The 12,580-nt window shown below is 42.1% G+C and overlaps 4 protein-coding genes across 4 annotated transcripts; 2 read left to right on the forward strand and 2 right to left on the reverse strand.

Moving 5' to 3' along the window:
• Positions 1-1,001: 1,001 nt before the first annotated feature.
• GL218_03979 (putative glutathione s- protein) lies at positions 1,002-2,099 on the forward strand (the record flags this gene model as incomplete). Its single annotated transcript, XM_033580560.1, has 4 exons — positions 1,002-1,394; positions 1,463-1,664; positions 1,805-1,931; positions 1,994-2,099. 4 exons carry the CDS (start codon positions 1,002-1,004, stop codon positions 2,097-2,099), a joined length of 828 nt encoding a protein of 275 aa, XP_033437221.1.
• A 452-nt stretch (positions 2,100-2,551) lies between these two features.
• GL218_03980 (Indoleamine 2,3-dioxygenase 1) lies at positions 2,552-4,223 on the reverse strand (the record flags this gene model as incomplete). The annotated part of the gene is made up of 3 exons (XM_033580561.1): positions 2,552-3,078; positions 3,211-3,725; positions 3,781-4,223. 3 exons carry the CDS (start codon positions 4,221-4,223, stop codon positions 2,552-2,554), a joined length of 1,485 nt encoding a protein of 494 aa, XP_033436428.1.
• A 1,949-nt stretch (positions 4,224-6,172) lies between these two features.
• GL218_03981 (chitinase) lies at positions 6,173-7,048 on the forward strand (the record flags this gene model as incomplete). The annotated part of the gene is made up of 1 exon (XM_033580562.1): positions 6,173-7,048. One exon carries the CDS (start codon positions 6,173-6,175, stop codon positions 7,046-7,048), a length of 876 nt encoding a protein of 291 aa, XP_033436429.1.
• A 3,052-nt stretch (positions 7,049-10,100) lies between these two features.
• GL218_03982 (uncharacterized protein) lies at positions 10,101-11,189 on the reverse strand (the record flags this gene model as incomplete). Its single annotated transcript, XM_033580563.1, has 1 exon — positions 10,101-11,189. One exon carries the CDS (start codon positions 11,187-11,189, stop codon positions 10,101-10,103), a length of 1,089 nt encoding a protein of 362 aa, XP_033436430.1.
• Positions 11,190-12,580: the final 1,391 nt, after the last annotated feature.

Consider the following 12,580-nt stretch of genomic DNA (forward strand, 5'->3'; position numbering starts at 1 on the left):
ATTAGTATCATTTTATAGCCTTAATTAATGCGAAAATAATGATATAAGTTGCATGTATACATCTTTTGGCTAACGTATCGTATAGCGTGTTATATCAATATCCAATAAGTCTTATACGGCACGTGACACCCTTTATAACCACCCGTACGCATAATAGCCCTCCCTTTATATTACACATTATCTTTACGAAATAAATCAGGAATATTATAAGACCATTTTACTAATTTTTATAATATTTCAAGTAAAGTAATGGTATTTTTCATAAATTTATATTAATATTACTCGAAAAGTTATCAAATAATATAAAAGTTTTGTATTTTACCTTGTATATACCCCGCATAGTATACTGTGCACTTGATATATTACCCTTTTTGGACAGCCCTGACCTATTTTCTTGATTTTGGCACTAATGTCATAATGGTCCACCGTAAGGGGTGCGGGTTGCAATCTCGCGCCAAAGATAGAAAATATCCTATTTATTTTGAAGTCTTCCGTGCCGGCATCATGGCCTTGTCCGAAATGTGCGAGTTAGCCCGCCTCTGACTAACTCATGGATAGGTACGGATCAGCTCACCAATTAATCAATACTATTTTTCTATAGTTATTTCGCCCTCGCGCTTATCACATAACGCGCATTCCGTATGAAGTATGTGTTAGCTTATTTATAATTCTTGAAAACGGAGGATATCGTGTAATTTTCCATGTAGTCTTTAAATACAACATCTACGCCGCACACTCGCTCCAGTCCAAGTGACGAACTTCGCGAATACTACCTAAGGCTGCTAGTATATATTTTAGCTGAGTATCTTATGAGGCTTAGTATTAATATTACTTGATATCCCTTTTCTTCATCGTAATCAATAGATATTGTTCATAAAACCAACATTGCCACCACCACTGCTACTACTAAATATCCATCAATATCTTATTCTATATCCACATTTAACCACACCAGAATTCTACTTCAGTCAATTACCTGATACTTATCTCATTTCATCACCATGGTCACCCAGAACGTCAACGTAAACCCGGACATAACCATCTTCCGTGGGTTTAAAGACACTGGAAATCATGTATGGTCCCCATACGTAAACAAATTAGAAGCGCGATTGCGCTTCGCGGGCGTACGGTATAATATAGGAGTAGGTTCGCCTAAAACGGCGCCTAGGGGCAAGATACCATACATAGAATGCCCCGATCTATCTACTACTTCCTCATCCGGAAAGGGGGAAGGCTCCCAGCCAAAAGTACAACTCGGCGACTCTACCCTTATTATCAAGACCCTAACAGAGTGGGATATCCTTCCGGATCTAAACAGAGCGCTAGACCCGTCGAAAAGGTTGCAAGACATGGCACTAGTAGCCCTTCTAGAGAACAAGTTATCTTTTTACCAAGTAAGTTTTCTTTGCACCTTAACTTATGTATGACCTATATGAGATATATGATTTACTGACTACGATAGACTTGGGAGCGTTGGATCCAGAATTATTACACCATGAGGGACCATGTTCTGTGGCCGATCCCATATCCGATCCGCGTCGTCGTGGGTTTATTAGCTTATCGTGCCAACGCCGCGATGTTGAATGGTCAAGGTACTGGCCGGTTTACCAATGAGGAAATTGAGCAGTCTATGTATGAGATCTGGGAAGCAATTAATGTGCAACGTGAGTGACTTTTTATAACTTCCACTTATCATCCCATTGATTTTATTGAGACATGGCCGAGGAGTGCCAGATCTTAACTCCGGTTTCATAGCCTATTTAACTACTTATTAAGAAAAAAGATATTAACGTTCATGGCATAGTTATAACATCGCGATCCAGTAGTAAAGGCAGTGACGAAGAGCCATTTTGGATACTAGGCGGAGAAGAACCGACAGAGGCGGATGCGTGTCTGTTTGGCTTCATTGTATCTGCTTGGATATGTACTGCGTGAGTGAACAGTAATTTATCTCCCTGTTCGAGCCTATACTAATCATAATACTTCACTACAGCGGACCCAAATCTCATGACATGATCAAAAGTTTCCCCGTCCTCCTTGACTACGCGGGACGCATTCACGACCGGTATTTCCCGGATTATGAGAAATGGACTGTGTAGTGATGGAAGGAAGCTATTCAAACATAATACTGAAATATCAGGGAATTTATTCCCCTGGAATAGACTTGGAAACTCGAAAGATAAAACCGAAAAGAAATAGAAAATAAAAGATATCTCATATTAAACCTGCAGGCTATGATGTATTATATATATGTACGAAATAAGTATACTTACAGTCTCTACGATCTACGAGTCTTATATTCCCCCATACCCCAAACATATTAGCGGAGTAATCACTACATAACTTGCTTATGTCCGTGAGAGCAAGGCTATAACTTATCTTAGAAGTATACTAATTACTAACTCGTTATACTTGAGAAGGGACACATGGCTTATATATTATAAGTAAACTGAGATATCTTCGCAACACCATAGAATCTAGGTAGAGCCTTTTTAGAGGATCAAGTATATCATCTATCCTAGCCCCTATAGAGGAATGCGGTCTCCAAAGCTTATTTACCATAAGCAGCCACACCACGTTCTCTGCAGTATTTTTCTACTTCCTTCTGCAAGCTTTGATTCTGCCGTTCAACAAGGTCCATGATGTCCCGATGCTCTGGTCCAAGTTCCATAGATCCACTTCGCGCACCGACACTATTGGCAATCTCCGTCATCTCCTCCATGACAGCCTGTAGTTGATTTGGGAGCCAAGTAACGATTGGGCTACCTCCCGTGGCTGTGGGATGCGAGGTCTGCTTGAGAATATACTCGCGGGCAAAACACCAGTGCCGCCACCTGAAGTCTCGAACCTGGTTCAGAGCGTGGAGCCAAAGGCGTCGAGACTCTTTAACTAATTCCAGATCTTCGGTTCCTGTTGATGAGTTGTGTTCGGTACCAATAGCTAGGGCAAAATCTTTTATATGTAGTTCCTCTGAACACTTCTTTACCTCAGCAAGAAACTGGCGGTGATTACTCGGTCGGTAATCCCTGAAATCCTTTAAGATCTCTGTGAGGGGAGTATCCGGCATATCGATCTGAACTATAATCATGAGTCAATAAACGCTCTCCTTTGAAGCATTCGAAGGAACTCGGACGTGTCTTGGGAGCCATAGCTCCCAAGCAAGTCCGGCAAGGGATGTTGAGAATGAAAAAGTATTTTGATGATACATACGAAGGTTATCCATCAGTGGGATCATGGTGTCATTCGCGCCACTCTCACCCCTAAAGCTTAAGGGTTTGCCGTCGTTGACGTCTTCGTAGACAACACCATCGGGAAACATGGACTGAGACGTGATGCCGAATATAAAAGTACGAAAGCTCGTATACGACCGCGGCTTAGATTTCATCCACATGGTTTCCATTACGCCATTAACCTTTCTCATCGCATCTACAACGGTGTGCAAACCTTTATTAAAGGACTTTCTCTGCTGCAGGGATGAAACCCCATCGGCATTATCAAGCGCTCGCAGACATGACATCGTGCCGCTAACTAAGGGGCCCGAGTTCTTTACCATGTCAATATGCACCAGTACGAAGCCAGCCTCGGAAGAGGTAGGGTCCAAACCGTGCTCAAAGGCCCGTATCAGGCGCAAGTTAGAGTACTCAAGACCCGCGTCTGGATTCTGAAGGCGATAGTTAAAAAGGGCATATGAACCCGCATACTCCATGAAGGGTTTGAATCCAGCCCTATGAGGAATTAGTTAACGAATGAAATAATGTGATGAAAACAATAATGACTTACAACTCAGCACAGCGGACAATAGGTCGAGACAGTTGAGCAGGAAGGAAAGATCTCCCTAGTCCATATGGCTCACCCTTGATGAACCTCAAGTGGCATGGCTCTAGAAGAAACGCCGATGCTAAGAATGAGTAGTCACGATAAAGGGCATTCATCATGGGAAGGTTATCGTGGTATTTTTCGATTTGTTCGGTCAGGTCTGGGAGGTCTTTGAGTACGGTATCACCTAGCTGGCCAGTAGCAAGCAGTCCAGGTTTGCCTGACTGAGTTTGGACAGGCATTGCTTGGAGTAGAGTCTCGACTGGTTCAAACTCAGGGGGGAGGGTGACGAGAGGATCCATACGTGCCAGAAAACCCCGAGTCGTTGAGACCATAAAGGCAGGAAGTGAGACATCATCTGGCTTGGTGTCTTCCAAGACCTCGAAAGATGACTTAGGGATTAACATATTGCAATGTTGGAAGAGTGTAGACTTTAAAAATTGTAATAATATATAAAATTTTTGGACTTAAGGGGAGATCTTGAGGTATGAGAAGTTTGACCTTTGACCGGAGTGGCGGTTGATTTCGCGTGCTAATATAGACCGTGGCCGGAACTGTTCCGGCCTCAACGTAAAATTGCGGAGTTGACGATCAAGTAAGTTCCAGGACCTCCGGAACCTTCTCACACCTCCCTGGCCGGAACGATTCCGGCCTCGAGCGAAATCGGATTCTATAGCAAACTCATTCATTGTCCTTACATTTACCTCATGGCCGGAACCTTTCCGGCCAATATGCCCAGACCGAAGTCGGGTTCATACTTACCATATCTTGTAAAACTGATTCAACTGCCGGTTATCTTTATCTCACAAAAACAGGATAGGAATAGTCGAGAAATGAAGCGAACCTCAACAACCGAACCATCATGATTCAACGCGATCCCCACCGCACAACAGCCGTGATCATTTATCAGTGTACATGCCGTGTGACATACGGGATCCCCATTAACCCCTGGCTTATATTCAGATAATATCAGCTTAAGGGTAAGAACTCAACCGTATTTCTTTGAGTAACAGACAAGTTTCCTCTACTACCTTAGGTACCCAGCACTTTCACGTAGTTCAAAATTGTTCATTGTATGATAATAACAGGCTTTGATATGAGCCTCTATAATTTTAGCTAGCAGATATGATTTTTTTAATCTAGTATCGCACAAGCCGTTCTCTCTTCTGGCTAATACTTACCTGGGTGGGTATCAATCAGCACTGATTATAGTAGAAGCGCAACTACCTACTAGTCAAGGCGATATTTTACCCAACAAAGAAGAGGTTGTAAATGCTGATAAGAGTTACGTAATTGAAATTCAGCAAAATGAAGCCTAACTTTATCCCCGGCAGATGATAGGGAAAAGTGGACCCACCAAGCCCGGTAAAAACCGGCCGTGGCCGGAATCATTCCGGCCATTGACATAATCACTACGGAGTTCATTAGCACTTCGAAATAAGACTTTAAAAAAACATTGTTTATTAATTAGGTATATTTCATTGGACTCACCCTGTTGTCTTTAACTCATTTGAAGTCAAGTAAGAACTCTTATCTAAACTAGGGTTTGGTCACCATGCCTTTTAAGCATCAAATTTTACTCTCGAGATAGTAGCGATTAGACAACTCGTTATGTTAGTATAGATAGAATTCATATTAAACATAGCCGCATACTTAGTAACAACATTCTATTTATTATTTGATATTAAATCTTAAGATTGATAAATATCTATAGCATTATTTATACGTTATAGCCTCTACGCAATCTAGTACGACTAGCAAGGAACAACCATTTCACTTCCTGGTATTGTAGGTTTTATTACCAGTAATAGTGCATTAATTGCTACTTAGAGTTGCAGGCTATCCCATCATGCAACATTTATTCTATCATGAACAGATCTAAGCCTATTTCCTACTGGATCGTGGCATATTAGTACTGGTAAAGCATGCTTGGTGAAAATAATCAATGTTACTTGATTTTTCTAGTCATTCTAGGCTAACCCGATCATAGAAAATTATTGCGATGCCACTACTAGCATCCTACAGAACATACGACCCTTCGCTAAAATACCTAGTGTGGTATAGAAAACACTTGGCCTTCCTTCAAAGGGATGGCCCACTTAGTATACACCAATCCGATTCTTTCCAATTTCAGGGGTCGAGCTATAAATCCCTATATTGAATGATCCCATGAACTTCATTTCGGAATTGACCATACGCTACTGGTCAGCACGGCTAACCTTTCCGCGCCTTCTTCCTTTAAAAGTCTCTCGGCTTTCCCTAGTATTAGCGCCTCGATGTTTTCCTTTTCACTTTATTATTCTATTATACCTAAATAGGATCCAGGAAAACTTTGGATTCGGCTTTTCGCCTCATAATGGTTATTTTTTTAATGCCTTGGCGCGTCGCCGCCACGATATTATCCTGTATATCCGTGGTGGGGGCGATTGAATTTCCAGCAACTCTAGACGTAGATATCATATATCCGCGCAATGGCACGTTTGCACCTACCGTACTGACACCCATCATCTTCGCGATTCGGAACCCGCAGCTTGCCGAGCCCCTTGTTCTAAACTTTCAATGGGATATTTATAAAGGAGAAAGTCCCCTAAGCGATGGTCCATTTTCTTTTGGGAGTAAAGATTTACAATGGGTCGATTTTTCTAACATCAGCGACCCTTACTTCGTATATACGTCCACTAATAAGCTCAACTTCGAGGATTCTTGGTGGATACGATGGTCGGTGGCTTGGGGGAACTGCTCTGAGTCTCCTGGCACAATAGATCCCGTTAAAACCAGCTTTAGCTATCGAAACAATGTTGTCGAATTTACTACTAAGAACGGCACGAGACCGCTCGACCTCTCCAGCGTTAATACAGCTGACGATGATACTTGCGGCAATGTCACTGACACACGCGTCACCTTTAATGTGACGGGGGTTTTGGATACTTCTTTTCCATCCAGATACGGTGGCCGAGAGACGTGCGCCGTTCTTGCGTCGTCGTCTAATTCGACGGCCCCACCTCCCACAAGGACTTGCGGGGCCGAGGTAGGTGCTTCGGCCGCGTCTAGTATCTTGGCCGCTATCACTTCCCAGGCATGTGCCGGTTTTGCTACCAATCCGAATGTGGCCTGCCCGACTGAGAGTCCGAGTAGCGCTGCAAGAGGCAAAGGGGCACAATTTCTAGCCGGATCGACGACTTGGTTGAAGACATTAACGTTTGCGCGCATCATGTATAATTTCGTCTTATGAGGTCAACCGTTATTAGTATAGTTATTAGGAACCTTATGTACCAACAATTCCAGGTTATAATCCAGCCTCAGATCTAATCTTAGTTCTAATTTACGAGAAAATGCCTTGTTTACTCTTATTATGTAGCCGCATTGGTATTCATGATTCGTTACAAATATATATGATGTAGAAATATTCAATCATATGAACTTATATCACGTCGCGAGCATATCGTACCATAGGCTTTCCATCAACTACCTATTTATTATATCGTTACATTATTTAATGGCGTTATAGATATTAAAAATACGGCCCATGAGCGATGAAGCCACTGTTAAAACAAGAATACAGGAAAGTCCCCAAAGCTTCCATACTACGGAGGAAAAATACCTCCTCAGTATTGGTTTGTCCCAGTTCGTTATTTACCTAAGGTATCCTGCAGTCAGTGATTCTTCACAAGACAACTTCGTCGTTCCCATATTATTTTCTTCACCTCGCCACAAATACTTTCCGGTAATCTCGAAGATATCAAGGCGTTGCACGTAATAGGAAGTTCTTCCTTATTTAAGTTTGTTAAGCTTGTGTTAACCTTGATACTACATATATGGTTGTAGGCCAAAGTTTACATGACAAAATAAACAGGTACATTAAAATACTTTCATATATTGAATATTACAAATTTCTGTTAAACAATAAATGCTTAATCAAATGAATGATAAAAACATTAAATAAATTTTTTTTTTACAAATATTTAATATGTTTGAATGTCTGGATGGCACGTGACCAAAGGTCACTTGTTAATATTTACAAAAGTACCTAGGTTGTAATCGCCCCAAGAACCTATGTAGCCAGATAGGTTAATTATTCATGATAAATGAGTGTTAGCACGTGACTTCCAATCACGTGTTGCCCACACATTTGGATCATCTTAAATGTTTATAATTTTTAAATAAAAAGGGAAAAAATGAAATCTCTTTTTATCTTATGTTAAATCAATTAAGCATTTATTTCCACCGATATCCCTTTTAAATTTGGGTAGAAAACAGCAAAGGGCAACCCGGCTGTTTGGGTAAAGCCTTCGAGACAATTTCCTGGCAAGCCTCCGGTAAGTGTGGTTCCTGCGAAAATTGGGCTAAAAGTTTCGCAAATCTGGCTTTACAAACAAAGTGCGAACAAAAAGAAAACTACACGGTCTTATTTAAGCTATAGTGGCTGATATCGCTATAAATATAGTGGTAATCCACCTGAATTTAGTGGATAGCCACTATCCAACTTTCAGCTTAACGTGTGGTTAATACGGTATCAGTATAGTTGAAATTTTGGCCATTTTCCAGGGACACTTTATTATGTAATATATGACTAACAAGCTTTATGTATTTAACCGATTAGATTTATTTATACCCATGCAACGCATCTACGTTTTTGATGGTCAGATTTATTTCCATTTTCACCTACCGTACAAGTCTAGGTACCTAGATAACGACCTATGTAGCTAAATGATAAACAGGAACATGGGCCAACAGGAACTCACAGCGGGAACCTACAACTTTAAGCAAAGTTGTAGAAATATTATCGGTTCCAAACTCCCAGCAAGAAATTAAATACTTTTCGGGTCCAGGCACCCGGTATGGAATAATTGATAAATATTTAGGCGGTATGAATTTCTCCTCAACTACCTTTTTGTAGTTAGTTAGTCTCATGGAACGCTAACAACTTTATCTATTAATTAACTATAGGTGGCCTGGGTTATGGCATTGAGAAACATATCCTTGAAGCAATTGACGACTTGGCCATCAATTATTCCCCCAATCATGAAGTTATAATCGTCGGCTACAGCCGTGGCGCTTACATAGCTCGCTGTATTGCTGGCTTTTTGAATCGCCTAGGATTGCCTCAATGCAGGAGAGAGGACATACGTCTTCTATATGACAAATATACATCCGGAAGTCTCCTCAAAAAAGGGGTTGCGGACCGCCTCGTAAGAAGATATAAATGTTAGTCTCATTTCTATTATATGCGAAGCAATAGGGGGTGTAGCTAATAAAGTCACTAAGGTCGTTCGATCACTATAAAATGCCTAATTTGTATTGATACAGTTGGCTCTCTTGGCATTCCACGCACGGGTTTATTCGGGTTATTCAATGTTCTCTCACCAATTATGAAGAAATATGAGTTCTTAGAGACAGACATCGGGCCAAGTGAGATAACAATTCCCAGTTTCAATTAAGTACCTCTAATTTGTGTTCCAGATATCAATAAAGTGTTTCATGCGCTCGCTCTCCACGAATACCGTGGTCCATTCCAACCTACACTAATGCATGTACCCGAGCATAGGCGTGCTTGTCTAAAGCAGGTATATTTCCTTGGGAGTCATCGTGATGTTGGCACACTCTCTGAGGGAGCTTCCCTTGGTGATATTGTACTAGCTTGGATACTCCAACAGCTGCGCGATATCGATATCATCTTTAATCAAGATGAAATCGATACTCAGTTTCCTCGCCCCAGCGCCGAATCTTCTCTTATAAGAACGGAAAGCCATGGCTGGGTGCATTATTCAATTCAAGAATCTTTCACTTATCTGTGGAAGCCATTTGGTAAATACCTTCGACGACCAGGTCGCAGCTGTAGGGATGGATGGGTAACAAATGAAACCGTCCACGCAAGTGTGCGGCTCCACGATGAGGCGCTTAGAGGTACACATCAGTCAATTCCGGGGTATTCAATCGAAAGGAATGAGGATCAGACTTATTCATGGCGCCTAAATAGAAGGTCTGGTATCGATTGCGCTAATGATTCCAACGATCCATTGACTATTGCTGAGGAACCCCTTGGAGATTATGAAGCTTGGTTACACGGCATTGCTCTTGGCTAACATATATAAAATATAAAATCTAGACGAACGGCATATGGATGCTTATATATACCTACTAAACCACTGCCTTTTAACGGTGCGAGGGCGAATAGAATTCAGTCTAGTAAAATAAATTATTTAACATCGCTAGGACTAAACGATTAGTTTAGATCTATATACCCAGTTGTTAGAATACTAAGTTCTGTTTGATTTTATCAGCCTCTATTTACCCTTTTCCAGCTCAGCCTTAACCTCCTCAACGAACCCCTGCTTCCACGCTTCCTCTCCCCTCGTTGGCTTCCAACCCAAGCTCTTAGCTACAGACGCCACAGTCCGTGAGTTGCTCACGACGGCTTTCTCGACAAACTCTTCTGGAACATCGCCACCCATCATATACTTAGTTGCCTCCGTGAGAGTAAGGTTCTCCAACTTGTTGCTTGGGATTTGACCCTCCGCGAAGGCCGCATCAGCTACCCCCTGCGCCACGTCCAGCCACTGGTGTCGGCCGTTGCCGCTGAATATGATACCCTTCTTTCCCGAAGGCACGCCCTCGCCGCCCTTCGCTATTATGCGTTCTAGGACGATTAAGTAGAGGTCCGCTAGATCTTCGACGTGTACGTGATCCCACACGCCCTTGCCGTCTCCTAAAATGATACCCTTCTTGAGTTGCAGAACAGCGCGGACGAATAGGACAACCTGAATGCTTCTCTTATTGAATAGACCGGTTCCGCGACCATATATAGTTCCGCTGTTGATAACTATCGACTTCACGCCTAGTTCTAAAGCCAGATCTACGGCGCCTATCTCTGCGGTGCGTTGGTGGTACGGACCCTCTTTCACCTCACGGTCCTTCTCGTACCCGTAGATATCATCCTTAACATCGTCGAATTCACGACCCTCCGGCTCCAACCACTTTTTCGTAATCGGAGTGTCGCAGAAGTTCGAAGTGCCTGATGTATGAATCAACCATACATCACGCCCTGTCGCCGCCTTGCGCTGAGCAAGGCCGCGGACCACCGCCTGGATAGAAGCGGGGTGGAAGCCAAGGGTGGTGTTAATTACGATATCGTGCTGCGCAGCAGCAGCGATCGTGCCATCGAGGTCATCAATGTCTTTGTATAGGATTGGCTTCACGCGGGAGCCGTAGGTGGATGTAAGCTTAGCAGCACGGTCCGCACCTCGTAGAAGGACGGAAATATTGGCGCCGCTAAGGGCCGGAGACTTCGAGTTGAGGAAGTGGTTTAGGATAGTACCTCCGATAAACCCAGTAGCCCCGGTGAGTAGGATCTGGGGAGTCGTAGAAGATGACATAGTTACTGTGTAAGAGTTGTTCTGTATTTAAATATGAACTTAGTAGATAGGAAGAAGATAGTAGGAGATGAGTGACACGGTAACGAGAATCATAAACTTGGAAGAAGGATTAAGAATATATATAAGTCTGCTGCCCCATTGTTCACTCGGAGAGATTTTATGACAGTGGAATAATACCTACATCACCGATATTTGCGTACATGGCGGATGCAAGTACCGGTGATAACGGACTCGTTGCCGTTGTTTCAGTTTCAGTTGAAGCAATGACGGCAATTTTCCCGCGGGGCCCATTTTAGCTTCCACTACCTATCACTCTCATCATCTTTAGCACTATATTTTCTTATAGGCGGTGCATTATTTAGCTATTTCCCTTGAGAAATGATCTTTAATAACGGAGAATATATTACAAAGCAATATCAGTTCGGAGCATTTTATACAAGGCGGGGTGAATTTAGGCCGAGTCTACCTATTAGTCTAAGCCTTATGGGGAATAATAATCCAGTATAGGAGAACTTATAGGAGAATAATGAGGAAATATCAGGAAAAATAACGACATGGACGACATTAGGAAATAAATAAATTTGATTATAAGTAAGACAACCCTCAAACAAATCATCCAGTGTAGTTTCCTATCTCACGTTCCATGTGGCAAGCCTGGAATAGCCCGTGGTTATATCACCAACTTTTAGAAAGTACCAAAGCCTCAATAATTCACCGGTGAATATTTATTTTCTCATGCTTCTCTAGTCCCCCAACATTTCGGTGAGTTTTTATCCAATGCCACGAGAACATATCCTCAATTCGTCATGTATACGAGATAGCTAAGCTTTATAACTATGACCTACAATAAACACCTGTATAATTGTTCTCCTCATCGAGTATCTTCTCTTCGTTAACCAAGTTGGATTTATTAAATAACTATACTTTAATGTAAAAGACTTATAGTGCAGACTTTTGGCCTGAAAGCTCTCTAACCGGTTCACCTTGTTATACAAACATGCGAATTTCGCATCTTTTTCCGTCGAATAGGTAATCGTTCGTATATATCCACCTATAAAGTGATGAGGATAACAGTTATCCAAACTAGGCGGCGACTGGGTATCAAGGAGTTTAAGAGGAAATAGGAGTTAAGACCCGCTTTTCCCGCTCTAATGCCCGCCCCTGGCAAAATAAAAAATTTACTACTTCTTAATACTTCAACTGACAAGACTTATCTAAGTTAAGAGGCTAGTTAAACGTAGAGAAGATCTACCTTTACACTTTAACTAAGCTGGAAATAAGACTATTTCCGGTTTCTTTCGCTCTACAGTATATTCGAATCTATCTGTACACCCTCGCGATTATCTTCACCACCCCATAAAGTGAAATATACGTAATCCATTCGTATTCGT

This window comes from Daldinia childiae (genome assembly GCF_008694065.1).
Source record: "Daldinia childiae strain JS-1345 chromosome Unknown Scaffold3, whole genome shotgun sequence".
In the NCBI taxonomy this organism is placed as follows: Eukaryota; Fungi; Ascomycota; class Sordariomycetes; order Xylariales; family Hypoxylaceae; genus Daldinia; species Daldinia childiae.